Source organism: Oryx dammah, unplaced genomic scaffold (assembly GCF_014754425.2).
Source record: "Oryx dammah isolate SB20612 unplaced genomic scaffold, SCBI_Odam_1.1 HiC_scaffold_28, whole genome shotgun sequence".
Taxonomy (NCBI): domain Eukaryota; kingdom Metazoa; phylum Chordata; class Mammalia; order Artiodactyla; family Bovidae; genus Oryx; species Oryx dammah.
The window spans coordinates 11,107,069-11,124,647 of NW_024070212.1; the positions used below are offsets into that span (position 1 = coordinate 11,107,069).

At 37.9% G+C, this 17,579-nt stretch overlaps 1 protein-coding gene across 1 annotated transcript; it reads right to left on the reverse strand.

Moving 5' to 3' along the window:
- Positions 1 to 14,914: 14,914 nt before the first annotated feature.
- On the reverse strand, positions 14,915 to 15,856 carry LOC120855631 (olfactory receptor 10K1). The gene has a single exon (XM_040230172.1). The coding sequence runs from the start codon at positions 15,854 to 15,856 to the stop codon at positions 14,915 to 14,917; it is 942 nt and encodes a 313-aa protein (XP_040086106.1).
- Positions 15,857 to 17,579: the final 1,723 nt, after the last annotated feature.

The following is a 17,579-nucleotide window of genomic DNA, read 5'->3' on the forward strand; positions in this document are numbered from 1 at the left end:
GGAAAACAATTTTTTTCCTGGAATATAATGTGACCATGATTGATATTCGTTCAATAAAGAAACATTTGGGTTGTAGACTAAAATGTCACAGTGCCTGTTACAGGTGTTAGCTGAGACTTCTCCTTAGTAGGGAAGAAGTCTATTTTCATACTGCATATTTATTGCCTCTGCCAGTCAGTTCATATACTCTGGGCTAGATGGGAAAATATTGTACTAAATCTGATGTTCAAGCTGGTTTTAGAAAAGGCAGAGGAACCAGAGATCAAATTGCCAACATCCGCTGGAAAAAGCAAGAGAGTTCCAGAAAAACATCTATTTCTGCTTTATTGACTATGCCAAAGCCTTTGACTATGTGGATCACAATAAACTGTGGAAAATTCTGAAAGAGATGGGAACACCAGACCACCTGACTTGCCTTTTGAGAAATCTGTATGCAGATCAGGAAGCAACAGTTAGAACTGGACATGGAACAACAGACTGGTTCTAAATAGGAAAAGGAGTACGTCAAGGCTGTATATTGTCACCCTGCTTCTTTAACTTCTATGCAGAGTACATCATGAGAAATGCTGGACTGGAAGAAACACAAGCTGGAATCAAGATTGCCAGGAGAAATATCAATAACCTCAGATATGCAGATGACACCACCCTTGTGGCAGAAAGTGAACAGGAGCTAAAAAGCCTCTTGATGAAAGTGAAAGAGGAGAGTGAAAAAGTTGGCTTAAAGCTCAACATTCAGAAAGCGAAGATCATGGCATCTGGTGCCATCACTTCATGGGAAATAGATGGGGAAACAGTGGAAACAGTGTCAGACTTTATTTTTGGGGGCTCCAAAATCACTGCAGATGGTGATTGCAGCCATGAAATTAAAAGACACTTTTTGGAAGAAAAGTTATGACCAACCTAGATAGCATATTCAAAAGCAGAGACATTACTTTGCTGACTAAGGTCTGTCTAGTCAAGGATATGGTTTTTCCAGTGGTCATGTATGGATGTGAGAGTTGGACTGTGAAGAGGGCTGAGCGCTGAAGAATTGATGCTTTTGAACTGTGGTGTTGGAGAAGACTCTTGAGAGTCCCTTGGACTGCAAGGAGATCCAACCAGTCCATTCTGAAGGAGATCAACCATGGGATTTCTTTGGAAGGAATGATGCTGAAGCTGAAACTCCAGTACTTTGGCCACCTCATGCGAAGAGTTGACTCATTGGAAAAGACTCTGATGCTGGGAGGGATTGGGGGCAGGAGGAGAAGGGGACGACAGAGGATGAGATGGCTGGATGACATCACTGACTCGATGGATATGAGTCTGAGTAAACTCTGGGAGATGGTGATGAACAGGGAGGCCTGGCGTGCTGCGATTCATGGGGTCACAAAGAGTCGGACACGACTGAGTGACTGAACTGAACTGAACTGAGATACTCAAGGATGTCTCTCTTAGGGACTCATGTGACCCAATTTTTTATAAGTTACATCAAAGATGCTACAGGGATGGAAAAGGTGGAGGAAATTCCAAGGTATTAAATAACAATTTGATGACTAGGATTTAGTGACTTTACTGTCCTTCAGTTATGTCATAGATTGTGACCATGGCTAGATTTTCAGGAAATCCTTTAGTGAAAAAATTCATCAGCAGTCTATACCTTTCCACTGAATCTGGATAGGCCAAATGACTATTTAAATCAATAGATTATAGCAAACATGATGGCATAGTGGTTTACAAACTTTGATCTCTAGAGTCTGCCAGTTTCTACTTCCTAACTCGGAATATCAACTTTTGTTCCCTAAACAGCAATTTTTAAATGGAAACACAGCTGATATTAGGTTAGTTTCAAGTATATAACATAGTGATTTATTTTTTCATGGATTATACTCCCTTTATGATTATTGTAAAATATTGGCTATATTCCCTCTGTTTACAACATAAATTTGTGGCTCAGCTGGTAAAGAATCTGCCCACAATGCAGGAGACCTGGGTTTGATCCCTGGGTCAGGAAGATCCCCTGGAGAAGTGAATATCAACTCACTCCAGTATTTTTGCCTGAATAATTTCATGAACAGAGGAGCCTAGCCTTCCAAGTTCATTCAAATTATTGCAAATGGAAAAATTTCATTCTTTTCATGACTGAGTAACATTCCATTGTATATGTGTGTGTATATATGTGTATATATTCACTCAGTAACAGTGAATCTCGAGAGAGAAAGAGAGAGAGAGTCTGTACCTTGGCTATTATAAATAAAGCTACTATGAATATTAGGGTACATGTATCTTTTTTAATTACTGCTTTCACTTACTTTAGATATATGTCAAGTGGAGTTGCTAGATCATGTGGTAGTTCTATTTTGTTTTTTTGATGAAACCCTATAGTGTTTTCCATAGTGGCTGTACTAGTTTAGAGTCTCATAAACAGTGTGCTGGGTTTCTCTTTTTCCCTTATACTTGCCAACATTTGTTATTCATAGACCTTTTGATGATAGTAATTCTTACATTGTGGTTTTGATTTGCATTTCTCTATTAGTGATATTGAGCCTACTTTCATGTGTCTTTCATCTGTATGTCTTTAGAAAACTTTATTCAGAACTTCTATTCATTTTTTAATCTTTTTTTATATTGAGTTGTATGAGCTGTTTACATATTTTGAATATTAACACATTACCAGTCACTTCATTTGCATATATTTTCTCCTATTCAGCAGGGAAAACATTTTGTCACTGGTTTCCCTTTCTGTGCAAAATTTTTTATGTTTAATTGGGTCTGTTTGCTTATTTTTGTTTTTGTTCCATGTGGTGTAGGAGGCATCCCCCCAGAAAAAAAAATGCTATCATTTCTGTCAAAACATATTCTGCTTATATTATTTTTATTTTTTATTAATTAGAGGATAATTGCTTTTCAGTAGTGTGTTGGTCTCTGCCACACATCAACATGAGTCAGCCACAGGTATATGTATGTCCTCTCTCTCTTGAAACCCCTCCTCTTCCCACCACATCCCACCCCTCAAGCTTGTCACAGAGCACTGAGCTGAGCTTAGCATGTTACACAGAAAATTCCCACTTGCTATCTATTTTACATATGGTAATGGATATGTTTCCATGGTATTCTCTCAATTTGTCCCACCTTTTCCGTCCCCCACCGTGCCCACAAGTCTGTTCTCTATCTCTGCATCTCCATTCAGTTCAGTTCAGTCGCTCAGTCGTGTCCGACTCTTTGTGACCCCATGAATCGCAGCACGCCAGGCCTCCCTGCCCATCACCAACTCCCAGAGTTCACTCAGACTCACATCCATCGAGTCAGTGATGACATCCAGCCATCTCATCCTTGGTCATCCACTTCTCCTCCTGCTCCTAAACCCTCCCAGCATCAGAGTCTTTTCCAATGATTCAACTCTTTGCATGGGGTGGCCAAAGTACTGGAATTTCAGCTTTGGCATCATTCCTTCCAAAGAAATCCCAGGGCTGATCTCCTTCAGAATGGACTGGTTGGATCTCCTTGCAGTCCAAGGGACTCTCAAGAGTCTTCTCCAACACCACAGTTCAAAAGCATCAATTCTTCGGTGCTCAGCTTTCTTCAGAGTTCAACTCTCACATCCATACATGTCCACAGGAAAAACCATAGCCTTGACTAGACAGATCTTTGGTGGCAAAGTAATGTCTCTGCTTTTGAATATGCTATCTAGGTTGCTCATAACTTTCCTTCCAAGGAGTAAGCATGTTTTAATCTCATGGCTGCAGTCACCAACTGCAGTGATTTTGGAGCCCCAAAAAATAATGTTTGACACTGTGTTCACTGTTTCCCCATCTATTTCCCATGAAGTGATGGCACCAGATGCCATGATTTTCGTTTTCTGAATGTTGAGCTTTGAGCCAACTTTTTCACTCTCCTCTTTCACTTTCATCAAGAGGCTTTTTAGTTTCTCTTCACAAGGGTAGTGTCATCTGCATATCTGAGGTTATTGATATTTCTTCCGGCAATCTTGATTCCAGCTTGTGCTTCTTCCAGCCCAGCATTTCTCATGATGTACTCTGCATAGAAGTTAAATAAGCAGGGTGACAATATACAGCCTTGACACACTCTTTTTCCTATTTGGAACCAGTCTGTTGTTCCATGTCCAGTTCTGACTGTTGCTTCCTGACCTGAATATAGGTTTCTCAAGAGGCAGGTCATGTGGTCTGGGATTCCCATCTCTTTCAGAAATTTCCACAGTTTATTGTGATCCACACAGTCAAAGGCTTTGGCATAGTCAAGAAAGCAGAAATAGATGTTTTTCTGGAACTCTCTTGCTTTTTCCATGATCCAGCGGATGTTGGCAATTTGATCTCTGGTTCCTCTGCCTTTTCTAAAACCAGCTTGAACACCTGGAAGTTCACGGTTCATGTATTGCTGAAGCCTGGCTTGGAGAATTTTGAGCATTACTTTACTAGCATGTGAGATGAGTGCAATTGTGGGGTAGTTTGAGCATTCTCTGACATTACCTTTCTTTGGGATTGGAATGAAAACTGACCTTTTCCAGTCCTGTGGCCACTGCTGAGTTTTCCAAATTTGCTGGCATATTGAGTGCAGCACTTTCACAGCATCATCTTTCAGGATTTGAAACAGCTCAACTGGAATTCCATCACCTCCACTAGCTTTGTTCGTAGTGATGCTTTCTAAGGCCCACTTGACTTCACATTCCAGGATATCTGGCTTTAGGTGACTGATCATACCATCATGATTATCTTCATCATGAAGATCTTTTTTATACAGTTCTTCCATGTTCTTGCCACCTCTTCTTAATATCTTCTGCTTCTGTTTGGTTCATACCATTTCTGTCTTTATCGAGCCCATCTTTGTATGAAATGTTCCCTTGGTATCTCTAATTTTCTTGAAGAGATCTCTAGTTTTTCCCATTCTGTTGTTTTCCTCTATTTCTTTGCATTGATCGCTGAGGAAGGCTTTCTTATCTCTCCTTGCTATTCTTTGGAATTCTGCATTCAGATGCTTATATCTTTCCTTTTCTCTTTTGCTGTTCACTTCTCTTCTTTTCACAGCTATTTGTAAGGCTTCCCCACACAGCCATTTTGCTTTTTTGCATTTCTTTTCCATGGGGATGATCTTGATCCCTGTCTCCTGTACAGTGTCACGAACCTCTGTCCATAGTTTATCAGGCACCTTATCTATCAGATCTAGTCCCTTAAATCTATTTCTTACTTCCACTCCTGCAAATAGGTTCATCAATACCATCTTTCCAGATTCTATACACATGTGCTAATATGCAATATTTGTCTTTCTCCTTCTGACTTACTTCATTCTGTATAATAGGCTTCATCCACCTCATTAGGACTGAATCGAATGCATTTGTTTTATTGCTGGGTAATATATCATTATATATGTGTACCACAATTTCTATATCCATTCATCTGTTGATGGAGATCTAGGTTTCTTCCATGTCCTAGTTATTGTGAAAAGTGATGCAAAAACATTGGGGTACATGTGTCTCTTTCAATTATGGTTTTTTCAGCTTACATGCCCAGTAGTGGGACTGTTGAGTCATATGGTAGTTCTGTTTATTTAATTTATCTGCAGAGTACATCATGCAAAATGTGGGGCTAGATGAAGCACAAACTGGAGTCAAGATTGCCAGGAGAAATGTCAACAACCCCAGATATGCAGATCATACCACATTAATGGCAGAAAGCAAACAGAAACTAAAGAGCCTTCTGATGAAGGTGAAAGAGGAGAGCGAAAAAAAATTGGCTTAAAACTTAGCATTTAAAAAACTAAGATAGTAGCATCTGGTCCCATCACTTCATGACAAATGGATGAGGAAGCAATAGAAACAGTAACAGATTTCATTTTCTTGGGTTTCAAAGTCACGACAGACAGTGACTGCAGCCATGGAATTAAAAGATGCTTGCTCCTTGAAAGAAAAGCTATGCAAACCTATACAGCATATTAAAAAACAAAGACATCACTTTGCTGACAGAAATCCATATGGTTAAAGCTATGGCTTTTCCAGTAGTCTTGTATGGACATGAGAGCTGCACCATAAAGAAGGCTGAGTGCCAAAGAATTGATACTTTCAAATTGTGGTGCTGGAGAATACTCTTGAGAGTCCTTTAGACAGCAAGGACCAGTCAATCCTAAAAGAAATCAGTCCTGAATATTCATTGGAAGGACTGATGCTGAAGCTAAAGCTCCAATACTTTGGCCATCTGATGGGAAGAAGTGACTCATTGGAAAAGACCCTGATTCTGGGGTAGATTGAGAGCAAGAGGAGAAGAGGGCAAAGAGGATGAAATGGTTGGATGGTATCACTGACTCAATGCACATGAGTTTGAGCAAACTCAGGGAGATAGTGAACGACAGGGAAGCCTGGCATGCTGCAGTTCATAAGGTCACAAAGAGTCAGACATGACTTAGTGACTGAACAACAAAAAATGGTAGTTCTATTCCTAGTTTTTTGAAGACTCTCCATACTGTTCTCCATAGTGGCTGTATCAATTTACATTCCCATCAACAGTGCAAGAAGGTTTGCTTTCTCCATACCTTCTCCAGCATTTGTTGTTTGTAGCTTTTTTAAATGATGGCCATTCTGACCAGTGTGAAGTGATACTTCATTGTAGTTTTGATTTGTATCTAATAATGAGCCATGTTCAGCATCTTTTCATGTATTTGCTGGCCATCTGTATGTCTACTTTGGAGAAATGTCTTGTTTAGGTCTTCCAACCATTTCTTAATTGGGTTTGTTGTTCAATTCAATTAATGAGCTCAAGTAGCTCATTGAGAGTCATGAGTTACTTGAATATTTTGGAGGTTAATCCTGTCAGTTGTTTAGTTTGCAATTATTTTCTCCCATTCTGAGAGTTGTCTTTTAATCTTGTTTAATTTTTCCTTTGCTTTGCAAAAGCTTTTATGTTTGATTAAGTCTCATTTGTTTATTTTTGTTTTTATTTCCATTACTCTAGAAGGTGAGTCAAAGAGGATCTTGCTGTGATGTACTGCCTATGTTTTCCCCTAAGAGCTTTATAGTTTCTGCCTTACATTTAAAGCTTTAATCCATTTTGAGTTTATTTTTGTGTATGGTGTCAGAAAGTATTCTAGTTTCATTGTTTCACATTTTTCCTTTTGTTCCCTATGGAACAGAAGGAGGTAGGAGACAGATTAAAAAAAAAAAAAAAAGACTTGCTATGATTTCTGTCAAAGCATGTTTTGATTTATTTGTTCTAGATGTTTTATATCTTCCAGTCTTACATTTAGGTTTTTAATCAATTTTGAATTTATTTTTGTATGGTGTAAGAAAATGTTCTAATCTTTTTCTTTAACATGTAGCTAGTTTTCCACTTTTCTCAAAACTATTAATTGAAGAGACTGTCTTTTCTCCAGTGCATATTCTTGCTTTGCATGTTATAGATTAACTTATCATAGGTATATGTGTGTTAGTCACTCAATCGTGCCCGACTCTTTGTGACCCCATGGGCTGCAATCCACCAGGTTCCTCTGTCCATGAAATTTTCCAGGCAAGGATACTGGAGTGGGTTACCATTTCCTTCTCCAGGGGATCTTCCCAACCCAGCGATCGAACTTGGGTCTCCTGCACTGCAGGCAAATTCTTTACCGACTGAGCTACAAGGGAAGCCCATAGGTATATGGGTATATTTCAAAACAGCACATACTGTTTTGATGACTATAACTTTGTCATATGATCTAAAATCAGGAGTGTGATACCTCCAAATTTGTTCTTTCATCTCAAATTTACTTTGGCTATTGAGGGTCTTTTATGGGTCTGCATAAATTTTAGGATTATTTGTTCTACTTCTGTGAAAATATTTTGGTAAGAGTTGTACTGACTCTGTATATTGCTTTCAGTAGTAAGAACATTTTAACAATATTAATTCTTCTAATCTATAAACACAGGATATGTTTTCATTTCTTTGTATCATCTTCAATTCCCTTCATTGTTTTACAGTATTCAGAGTACAGGTCTTTCACATCTTGGTTAAATTTATGTCTAGGCATTTTATTCTTTTTGATGTGATTTTAAATGGAATTGTTTTCTTGCTTTTCCCTTCTGATAGTTCATTATTGGTATATATAAAAACAACAGATTTCAGTGAGTTAATCTTGTAACCTGCAACTTTACTAAATTTATTTATTAGGTCTAATATTTTTGTGGAGACTTTAGCATTTCCTATATTTAGCCTCATGTCAACTGCAAATAGTGACAATTTATCTCTTATCTTCTAATTTGGATGACTTTTATTCCTTGTTATTGTTTGCTATGGCTACTGCTTTCAACATGATGTTAAATAGAAGTGTTAAGAATGGATGTGCTTGTCTTGTTCCTGACTTTAGAGAAAAAGCTTTCAGCTTTTCACCGTTGAGTATCATGTTAGCTGTAGGTTTGTTATGAATGGGTTTTATTATGTTAAGATATACTCTCTCTATACCAATATTGATGAGAGTTTTTATCATGAATAAATATTAATGTTTTTCCAATTCTTTTTCTGCATCTACTGAGATCATCATGTGATTGTTGTCCTTTAGTTTTGTTAACATGGTGTATGACTGATGAATTTACAGATATTGAACCATCCTTGTGTCTCTGGAATAAATCCCACTTGATCATGGTGTATGAGTCAGTTTATATATTTTTGAATTAGGTTTACTAAATTTTGTTGGGGATTTTTGTCTCTACAGTCATCAGAGATATTGGCCTATAATTTTCTTTATTTCTGGTTTTGGTATCAGGGTAATGGGGGTCTTGAATAATATATAAAGTTGGGGGTGTTTCCACCTCTTCAATTTGAGGGAATAATTTGATAATATACATTAATTCTTGTTTATGTGTTTGAATTTGCCCTGTGAATTTATCCTGTCCTGGACTTCTGTTTGCTGGGAGGTTTTGTTTCTTTTTAAAATTACAAATTTAATTTTATTTCTAATGGTAAGTTTGTTTAGACTGTATATTTCTTTCTGAGTCAGTATTAAGAAATGTATATTTCTAGAAATTCATCCAGTTCTTCTAGGTTAGCACATTTGATGGCATATAATTGTTTGTAGTAGTCTCATGAATTTTTTTCATATCTCTGTGCTATTGGTTGCTATTTCTCTTATTCCATCTTTGATTTTGTTTATTTTGATCTTATCTCTTTTTAATTATTGAGCTTCATGTGTGAATTTTTTGTAATTTTTCTTTAAAAACAGATTTTTGTTTCATTTATCTTTTTTATTGTTTGTTAGTCTCTAATTTATTTTCTCTCTCTCTTTATTTTCCCTCATTCTACTGACTAACTATGGCTTTGCTTGTTCTTCTTTTTCTAATTCCTTTAAATGGTATGTTACATAGTTTTTTTGATATTGATATTCTTTCTTGAGGTAAGCCTGTATCACTATAAACTTTCCTCATAAAATTGCTTTTGTCACATCTCATATTTTGGAAGGTATGTTTTATTTTCACTTGTCTTGAGACATTTCAGAGTTCTTATTTGAAGAAAAAGTAATTTTTCACTGACCTATTGGTTTTTCAGTAACATGTTGTTTTGTCTCTGCATGTTTTTGTTTTTTTTCTCATTTTTCTTACCATAATTTATTTCTAGTATCATACTGTTATGACAAGAAAAAAAAATGCTTGCTATAATTTCTGTTATCTTAAGTTTGTTAAGACTTGTTTTGTGGTAGTATTTTATATATCCTGGAGAATGTTCCCTGTGCACTTGGTGGGGAGGGGAAAACTATATATATACTGATGTTTTTTGGATAAAACAGCCTGTATACTTCTATAATATTCAATTGATTTGGCATAAATAAGGGCATGGGCTGATGCTATCCAAGCACCAGTCAGAATTCTGGACCACTTCTGACCCTCTGCTCCCATGGATGCTAATAATGGTTGCCAGCACTCAGTTTGAATGTTGGGCTTATCTGAGCAGACTCTGTTCCCTGAAACTGTGGACTCTCCCCTGCTGCAGCACCTTCACCCTAGTGTGGAGCTGTGTCACAGAGAAAGAGAGAGCAGAAAGGGGCTAGAGTAAGCACCAGGATGGTTATGGAAAGCTGGCCACAGTTCTGGGCAGCTTCAATCTGTTTCTTCCACCTTGTTTGATGTGTAAGCAAGCATGTGCATGTGCTTCATGAGTAGGGCCTAGGTTCTACAGCCCTGCTGTCAGTCTCACTGCTTTTCAAACCACCTAATGACCTAGACTTTCTGGTGTCAGACCTCAGGAAAATGGCAAGCAATATATGGTTTCAACTGCTTGATCTATGTCTGTGTAATTTCCCTCCTTTCTTCTGTCTGCTCTCAGAGGTGCATGGCCCAACCTGATGGCTCTTTCTTATAATCTTAGTTATATAAGAGTCTTTCCACTAGTCTACAGTTTGTTTTCACCGAGAATTGTTCCACATGAACCTGTATTTTTAATGTATGGGTGGAGCAAAGTGAACTTGTTGTCCTCCTACTCTGTCATCTCCTTTCTAAATTTTTATTTATTCATTTAATTTTTAATTGGATGATAATTGCTTTACAATGTTCTGTTGGTTTCTGCCATGAAACATGAATCAGTCATAACTATATATATAGTTGTGCACATATATCCCCCCTCCCTCTTGAGCCTCCCTCTCACTTCCCCATCCCACCCTTCTAGGTCAACACAGAGTGCCAAGTTTGGCTCCCTGTGTTATAGAGCAGCTTCCCAATGGTGGCTCAGATGGCTAAGAATCTGCTTGCAATGCAGAAGACCTGGGTTCAGTCCCTGAGTCAAGAGGGTCCCCAGAGAAGAGAATGGATACCCAGTCCAATATTCTTGCCTGGAGAAGTCTGTGGAGAGAAGACCCTGGTGGGCTATGGCCCACGGGGTTGCAAGGAGTTGGACATGACTGAACGACTAACGTATTAGTCATCTATTTTATGCATGGTGGTGTATATACTTCAATGCTACTTTCTCAGTTCATCCCATACTCTTCTTGCCCCTCTATATCCAAGTCTATTCTCTTTGTGTATCCATTCCTTCCTTACAAATAGGTTTATCAATACCATTTTTTAAGGTTTCATATATATGCACATTAATATACTATATTTGTTTTCTTTGACTTACTTCACTCTGTGTAACAGACTTTAGGTTCATCCACCTCACTACCAATGACTGAAATTCACTCCTTTTATGGCTAATATTTTGTTGTATAAAAGTACCACAACTTTGTCATCTCTTCATCTGTCTATGGACATCTAGGTTGCTTCCATGCCCTGGCTATTGTAAATAGTGCTGTGATGAACATTGGGGTACTTGTGTCTTTTTCAATTATGGTTTCTCAGGGTGTATGCCCAGGAGTGGGCTTGCTGGGTCATACAGTAGTAGCTTTAATCTTAGTTTTTTAAGGAATCTCTATATTGTTCTCCATAGTGGCTCTATCACTAGACATTCCCATGAACAATGCAAGAGGGTTCTCTTTTCTCTAAATCCTCCAAAAATTGTTTGCAGATTTTTTGATGATGGCCATCCCTGGGTGGGGAAGACCCCCTGGAGGAGGGAATGGGAACTCACTCCAGTATTCTTGCCTGGAGAATCTCATGGACAGAGGAACCCAATGGGCTGTAGTCTACAGGGTTACAAAGAGTCAGACACAACTGAACTGACTTAGCATGGCACATTCTGACTGGTATAGGTGATACCTACTTGTAGTTTTTATTTACAGTTCTCTCATAATTAGTGATGCTGGGCATCTTTTCTTTTCTTTTTCTTTTTTTGGCCATCTGTATGTCCTCTTTGAAGAAATATCTGTTTAGGTCTTCTGGCCATTTTCTGATTGGGTTATTTGTTTTTCTGGTATTGAGCTGCATGAGCTGCTTATATATTTTGGAGATTAATCCTTTGTAAGTTTCTTTGTTTGCAATTATTTTCTCCCATTCTGAAAGTTGTCTTCTCATCTTGTTTGTTGTTTCCTTTGCTGTACAAAAGCTTTGAATTTTAATTAGGCCTCATTTGTTCATTTTTTTTCCATTACTCCTGGAATTGGATCAAAGAGGATCTTGCTGAGATTTATGTCAAAAAGTGTACTGTCCATGTTTTCCTCTAAGATCTTTATAGTTTCTGGCCTTACATTTAGCTCTTTAATCCATTTTGAGTTTATTTTTGTGTATAGTATTAGGAAGTGTTCTAGTTTCATTCTTTCACACTTAGCAGTCCATTTTTCTCAGCAACACTTATTGAAGAGGCTCCTCATTGTAAACTCTTGCCTCCTTTGTTAAAGATAACTTTCTCATAGGTGCACAGGTTTATCTCTGGGCTTTCTAGTTCTCTGCTATCTTGATCTCCTTCTCTGGGCACCATATTTTGAGCAAGCCCAAGCAGCCTTATAAAATCTTTGTGGTAAGAAGCCAAGACTGAACAGCACCAAATTTCCACACAATCAGCATTTAATATGAACTAACCAGCCACATAAGTGAGCAATTTTGTAAATGACCATTCAGCCAACGTTGGGCCAACCAAGGTGACCTCACAAAGAGTAGATACAAGTTGTCACATGAAGGCCTGCCAAAACTGTGGATTTGTGTGTAAAATAAGTTATTGTTATCTTAGCTAAACTTCTGGCTAGTTTACTAAATGGTAATAAATAGCTAAAACAGAATTTGGTATCTAAAGTCAAGGTGATATTATAACTTAAACTTTAAAATATGGCATTGAGTTTGCAGTGGATGGTAGGAAAATCTGTAATTGCTTTAGGTATCTGTCACTGAAAGGAGTAAGAACCTTGAGGCAACCGACAGCAAGCCATTGAAGGACAGAGAGGAAGCGGTTATATAGTTTGACACAAAACAGGCTTCCCAGGAGGCTCAATGATACATGCCAAGCAGGGGACACAGATTTGATCCCTGGGTCATGAAGATCCCCTGGAGAGGAAACAGTAACCTACACCAGTATTCTTGCCTGAGATATCCCATGGACAGAGGAGCTTGGAAGGCTCAGTCCATGGGGTTGCAAAGAGTAGAAAAAAATAGCAATCAAACAAAAAAAAGTAGGGGGAATTTATGTGCTTTCTTGGAAAGTTTGCATTGTTATGACTTGGAATACAGAAAAAATATTTAGTAAACTCATGAGAAATTTCTAGTAAGGTGAAAGAAAGTGCCAGGCTTGAAAATGAAACGTTTCCTCATACTATCCCTAATCTCTCCAGCAAAGATTCTGAAAATAAAAAATGGCTTCAAGGGAAAGATCAGATTCAAGTTACTGCAGGAAACTATTGCCTCAGAGTAAAGACCTCAAGAGTGTCACTGTAAGACTGTAAGATTTTCTGTTAGAGTTGAGAAATACTTAAGTCTATGCCCAGTAAGTTTTGACTTTTAGTCCCACATTATCTGAAATAGAAATTTGTAATAATTCCCTTTTTCACAGGAATCCAAACGTATGGTTTATTCTTTGAGTGATGTTATTTGTATTAAGAGTGGATTTATGCATATGCCTTCATCTTACCTCACTCCATCCCATTGTGAACAAAGGCATAATTTGCTGTAATTACCAAAACATAATGTGGTCAAGGAGTCTATTGAACAGGGCTATTCAAGCTATTGAACAGAGCTAAGCAAAATTACTCCCAAGAAAGTAAAATAGAATTCTGAGATCTTGCTGGTTTAGATTTTCCACCCTTCTGCTGAAGGAAAAAAATCCCTTATATTTCATCTCAGAATCATTTCAATGAAAGAATATTGAAGAAAACCAAACAGTGTTGACAATGTTGTATTTATATAAAATCTGTGGCCTTCAGGAAATTCAAATTCATTATACTAAACATGACCTTGTCTACACTGTTCCTCATATAATGCCTGGAACCAAAGGGATGTTTGTAGAATAGCCTTGCCTATTCTACCATCTTTTGCTGCCAAACTTGCTCAGTTTCCTTCATGTCCAGTCTTGGTGAATGTCAGCTCATCCACATAGGCAGCCATGCACCTAAATGTGGTTCCATCATTCCTTTTTAATATTATTCCAAGAAGAAGCAGCACATGAAAAGCCATGGCAGAACACAGAATAGTGTCACTTTGAGGACCAGTAAATAATACACTAATTTCAAAGTTCATGATGAGGCACATCTGAGAAATGGATAGTAATAATGTTAGAAATAATAATGCCACAGAAGCAGGCAGGGATTAGGTGATAAATCCTTGCTAACAGGGAATTCTTGATGTCATCCTCTATGGAAATTGGAGCCACTGAAGGAATTTTCCATGGATTTTCTGGTCATTAGAAAAATCATGTTCTTCATCCTATTAATATTAACTCAACTCCTTTGTTTAGATTACTTGAGATACTTCATCAATTATTCAGTGTTAGTAGCTGCCTTGAAGAGAATAAATAGGTATAGCGTTCAGGGTATAAATTTGGGGGCTATGATAGGATATTAAAACAGCATAAACATACATAGGAAGGAAACTCCATAGCAAGCTTCCAATCTCAAACAAGGAAAGGACAGAACAACCTCAGGTAAAAGCAAAGCCATTTCAATATGTAGATTGAGCTGGGAGGGAAAGAATTGGGAAACGAAAAGGGGCACTAAAGTTTGTTGTAGAATGAAAGGGACCAAGGTTACCTGTTATCTTCAGGAAAGGGAGAACTGATAACAGGAGGGGTAAGAATAGAGTTATTTTTTCTTCTATTCTTTCAACTAGATAGCTTGGGTGTCTCTTTGCTCTCATTAACTGATATATTTGTTTTTGAATGATTAATCTTTACAGGAATGAAATAAAATGAAATTTATTCTAGAAATGAATTATATTTTCATGTCTGCATGGCCTTCTTAGAGTATTACTCATGGCAGATAGCCAGAATATCTTAAGTTCTTTGAGTCCCATTCTTTTCATATAAAAACTGTCATTTAAATAAAAAATATTTGAAAGCACATTTTACTTGGCACATAAAAAGTTTACAATTAACTGAACTGTTAAAAAACTAGTTCTTTAATTAACAGGATATGAAGTCTGGACCATTGCTCTTCGAAGAGCTGATTTGAATTCCTTATTTCTTAGACTGTAAATCATTGGATTGAACAATGGAGTGAGGATTGTATAAGACACAGATATTAGGGCATCTTGACTTGAAGAGTAATTGGATTTGGGCCTTAAGTAGATGAAAGAGGCACAACCATAATGAACAGTTACCACAATGAGATGGGAGGCACAGGTAGAGAAGGCCTTGTATCTTCCAACAGATGATGGGATTTTTAGAATGGCAGAGATGATGTGGATGTAGGAGACCAGGATAAGTAATAGGGGAATAATCAAGGTAAATACACCAAGTATGAATATGACCAACTGACTTAGACGAGAGTGATGAGATGCCAGCTTGAGGACAGGAGAGATATCACAGAAGAAGTGATGGAGCTGATTTGAGGAGTGGAATGGCAGGTGAAATACTAGTGAGGTGGTAACCAGTGACACAGTGAAGCCACAGGCACAGGCAGCAGCCACTAGTTCCACACACACCCTATGCCCCATGAGCACTGTGTAGCGCAGAGGGTCACAGATGGCCACGTAGCGATCATAACCCATGGCTGCCAGCAGGAAGGAGTGAGAGCAACCTAAAAAGAGGAAGGAAAACATCTGGATAGCACAGCCCAGAAAAGAAATAGTCTTCTTCTGGACCAGCAGATCAACCAGCATCTTAGGTACAATGATGAAGGTATAGCAAGTCTCAAAACAGGAGAGTACAGCAAGGAAGAAGTACATGGGGGTGTGAAGGGCTCTGTCCAGCACAATGGTGGAGATGATGATGGCATTGGTGCCCAGGGTGAAGAGGTAGACCAGCAGGAAGACAGCAAAGAGCAGCTGCTGCAGTCCAGCCAGAGAGGAGAAGCCGAGGAAGACAAACTCTCTCACCAAGGTCTCATTGACCCACTCCATGGTCATGGCAATACAGGAGAGCCAGAGCCTGAGGCCAGAATTCAGAGATGGAGACGTGCATGGGGAACTGAGCACAAAGTCTTCAGGTGGCAGGCATCTCCAGATGTTTGATGGAACTCGTTGATTCCCTCCAAAAAACACCTGCCAAAATAAGAATTAAGGCAAAATGTGGAACAGAGCAACTGACAACCAATTAACAGACTTTTTGCCAAGACCAAGAACATGTTATCTCTCTAGCTAAGGATTAAGGACTTACCTGAAATTATTTTTCCCTTGTACTTATGAATTACTGTGTTTTTCTTCCTCACTACAAGCCAAAGGAAAGTAGCTCTCCAAAAGTGAAAAACATGTTAAACTTCAGCTATCTGAGCTTGATCAGAAAGTAGAATAAAGAATGAGATGTTTAGACACAGTAGGTGAACTTTAGATAACCAACCACAAAATGGGAAGGGACAGGAAGAATTAGATGATCTCTGAATAAAAGTGTGGGGGGATTTGTGTCATTGACAGCTTCTTATAAGATATGTGGTAAGACTATCATATACCTTATGTCAGTTACTCATTATGACAATTTTAGGTCAATAGGCAAAACAATATGAAAATGAAAAAAAATAGTTTTCAGACCAACTAGGAACATTGCCAGAAGTTCCACAAACTAGAGCACTGAGGAAGAGTGGAACAGAAGATAACATTAATTTAAAGAAAAGTTTCTCCTTTTTTAGGAAAAGAATCATCAGACTTTAAAAAGAATCTCATGCACTTTGTGGCATTTTAAACACACTTCACCTTCCCCCATTCTGAGATGCCTCAGGAAAATAGAGCTTTGCAAAAATGTCATACAGAGTGACAGAGAATGAGACAATTGAACAGTTTTCCAGGATTACAACTCCTAATCAAATCACAAGCTTTATATTTTTTCATATTGTTGTGACAATAAGATTCCTTTTTACAATATTGTATTGGTTTTGCCATACATCAACATGAATCTGCCACAGGTATACACGTGTTCCTCATCCTGAACCCCCCTCCCTCCTCCCTCCCCATACCATCCCTCTGGGTCGTCTCAGTGCACCAGCCCCAAGCATCCAGTATCATGCATCGAACCTGGACTGGCGATTCATTTCATATATGATATTATACATGTTTCAATACCATTCTCCCAAATCACCCCACCCTCTCCCTCTCCCACAGAGTCCAAAAGAAAGATTCCTTTTTAATATTCTGCTACTACATCCAGTTTGCAAACTACTATTTTAAAGTCGTTTTTAGGGCTTATATCAGATAATTTTATCGTGGGAGTATTCCCCAACTGTCAAAGCCAATAAAATGCTTCTTGGGTACAAAATCATTTAGCATTTATTGGTTGTAACCAGCCTTCATTTATGCACTTTTCAGTATATTTAAACTTTTTCATCATTTTGTGTTGAGGAATTACTTGCATCTACTACCAGAAATTTTTGTTTTTACATTTTTTATGACAATAGCAAATCTTGATTTTCTAGACCTTAAGTTAGGTAATTGGAAGTTTCTGAAAAGATATGTTTTTTCTTTCTCAATTACTACAAATTGATCATAAACTTAGTAGATGTAATTATTTGAAGTTAATATTAAGATATACATGCTGATTTTAAAGTTCTTTAACACAAATGACAGGGAATTTTTTTCATTCTGTAACTGTAGACATATTGTTATTACATATAAAGAATGTAAATATCATGTATAT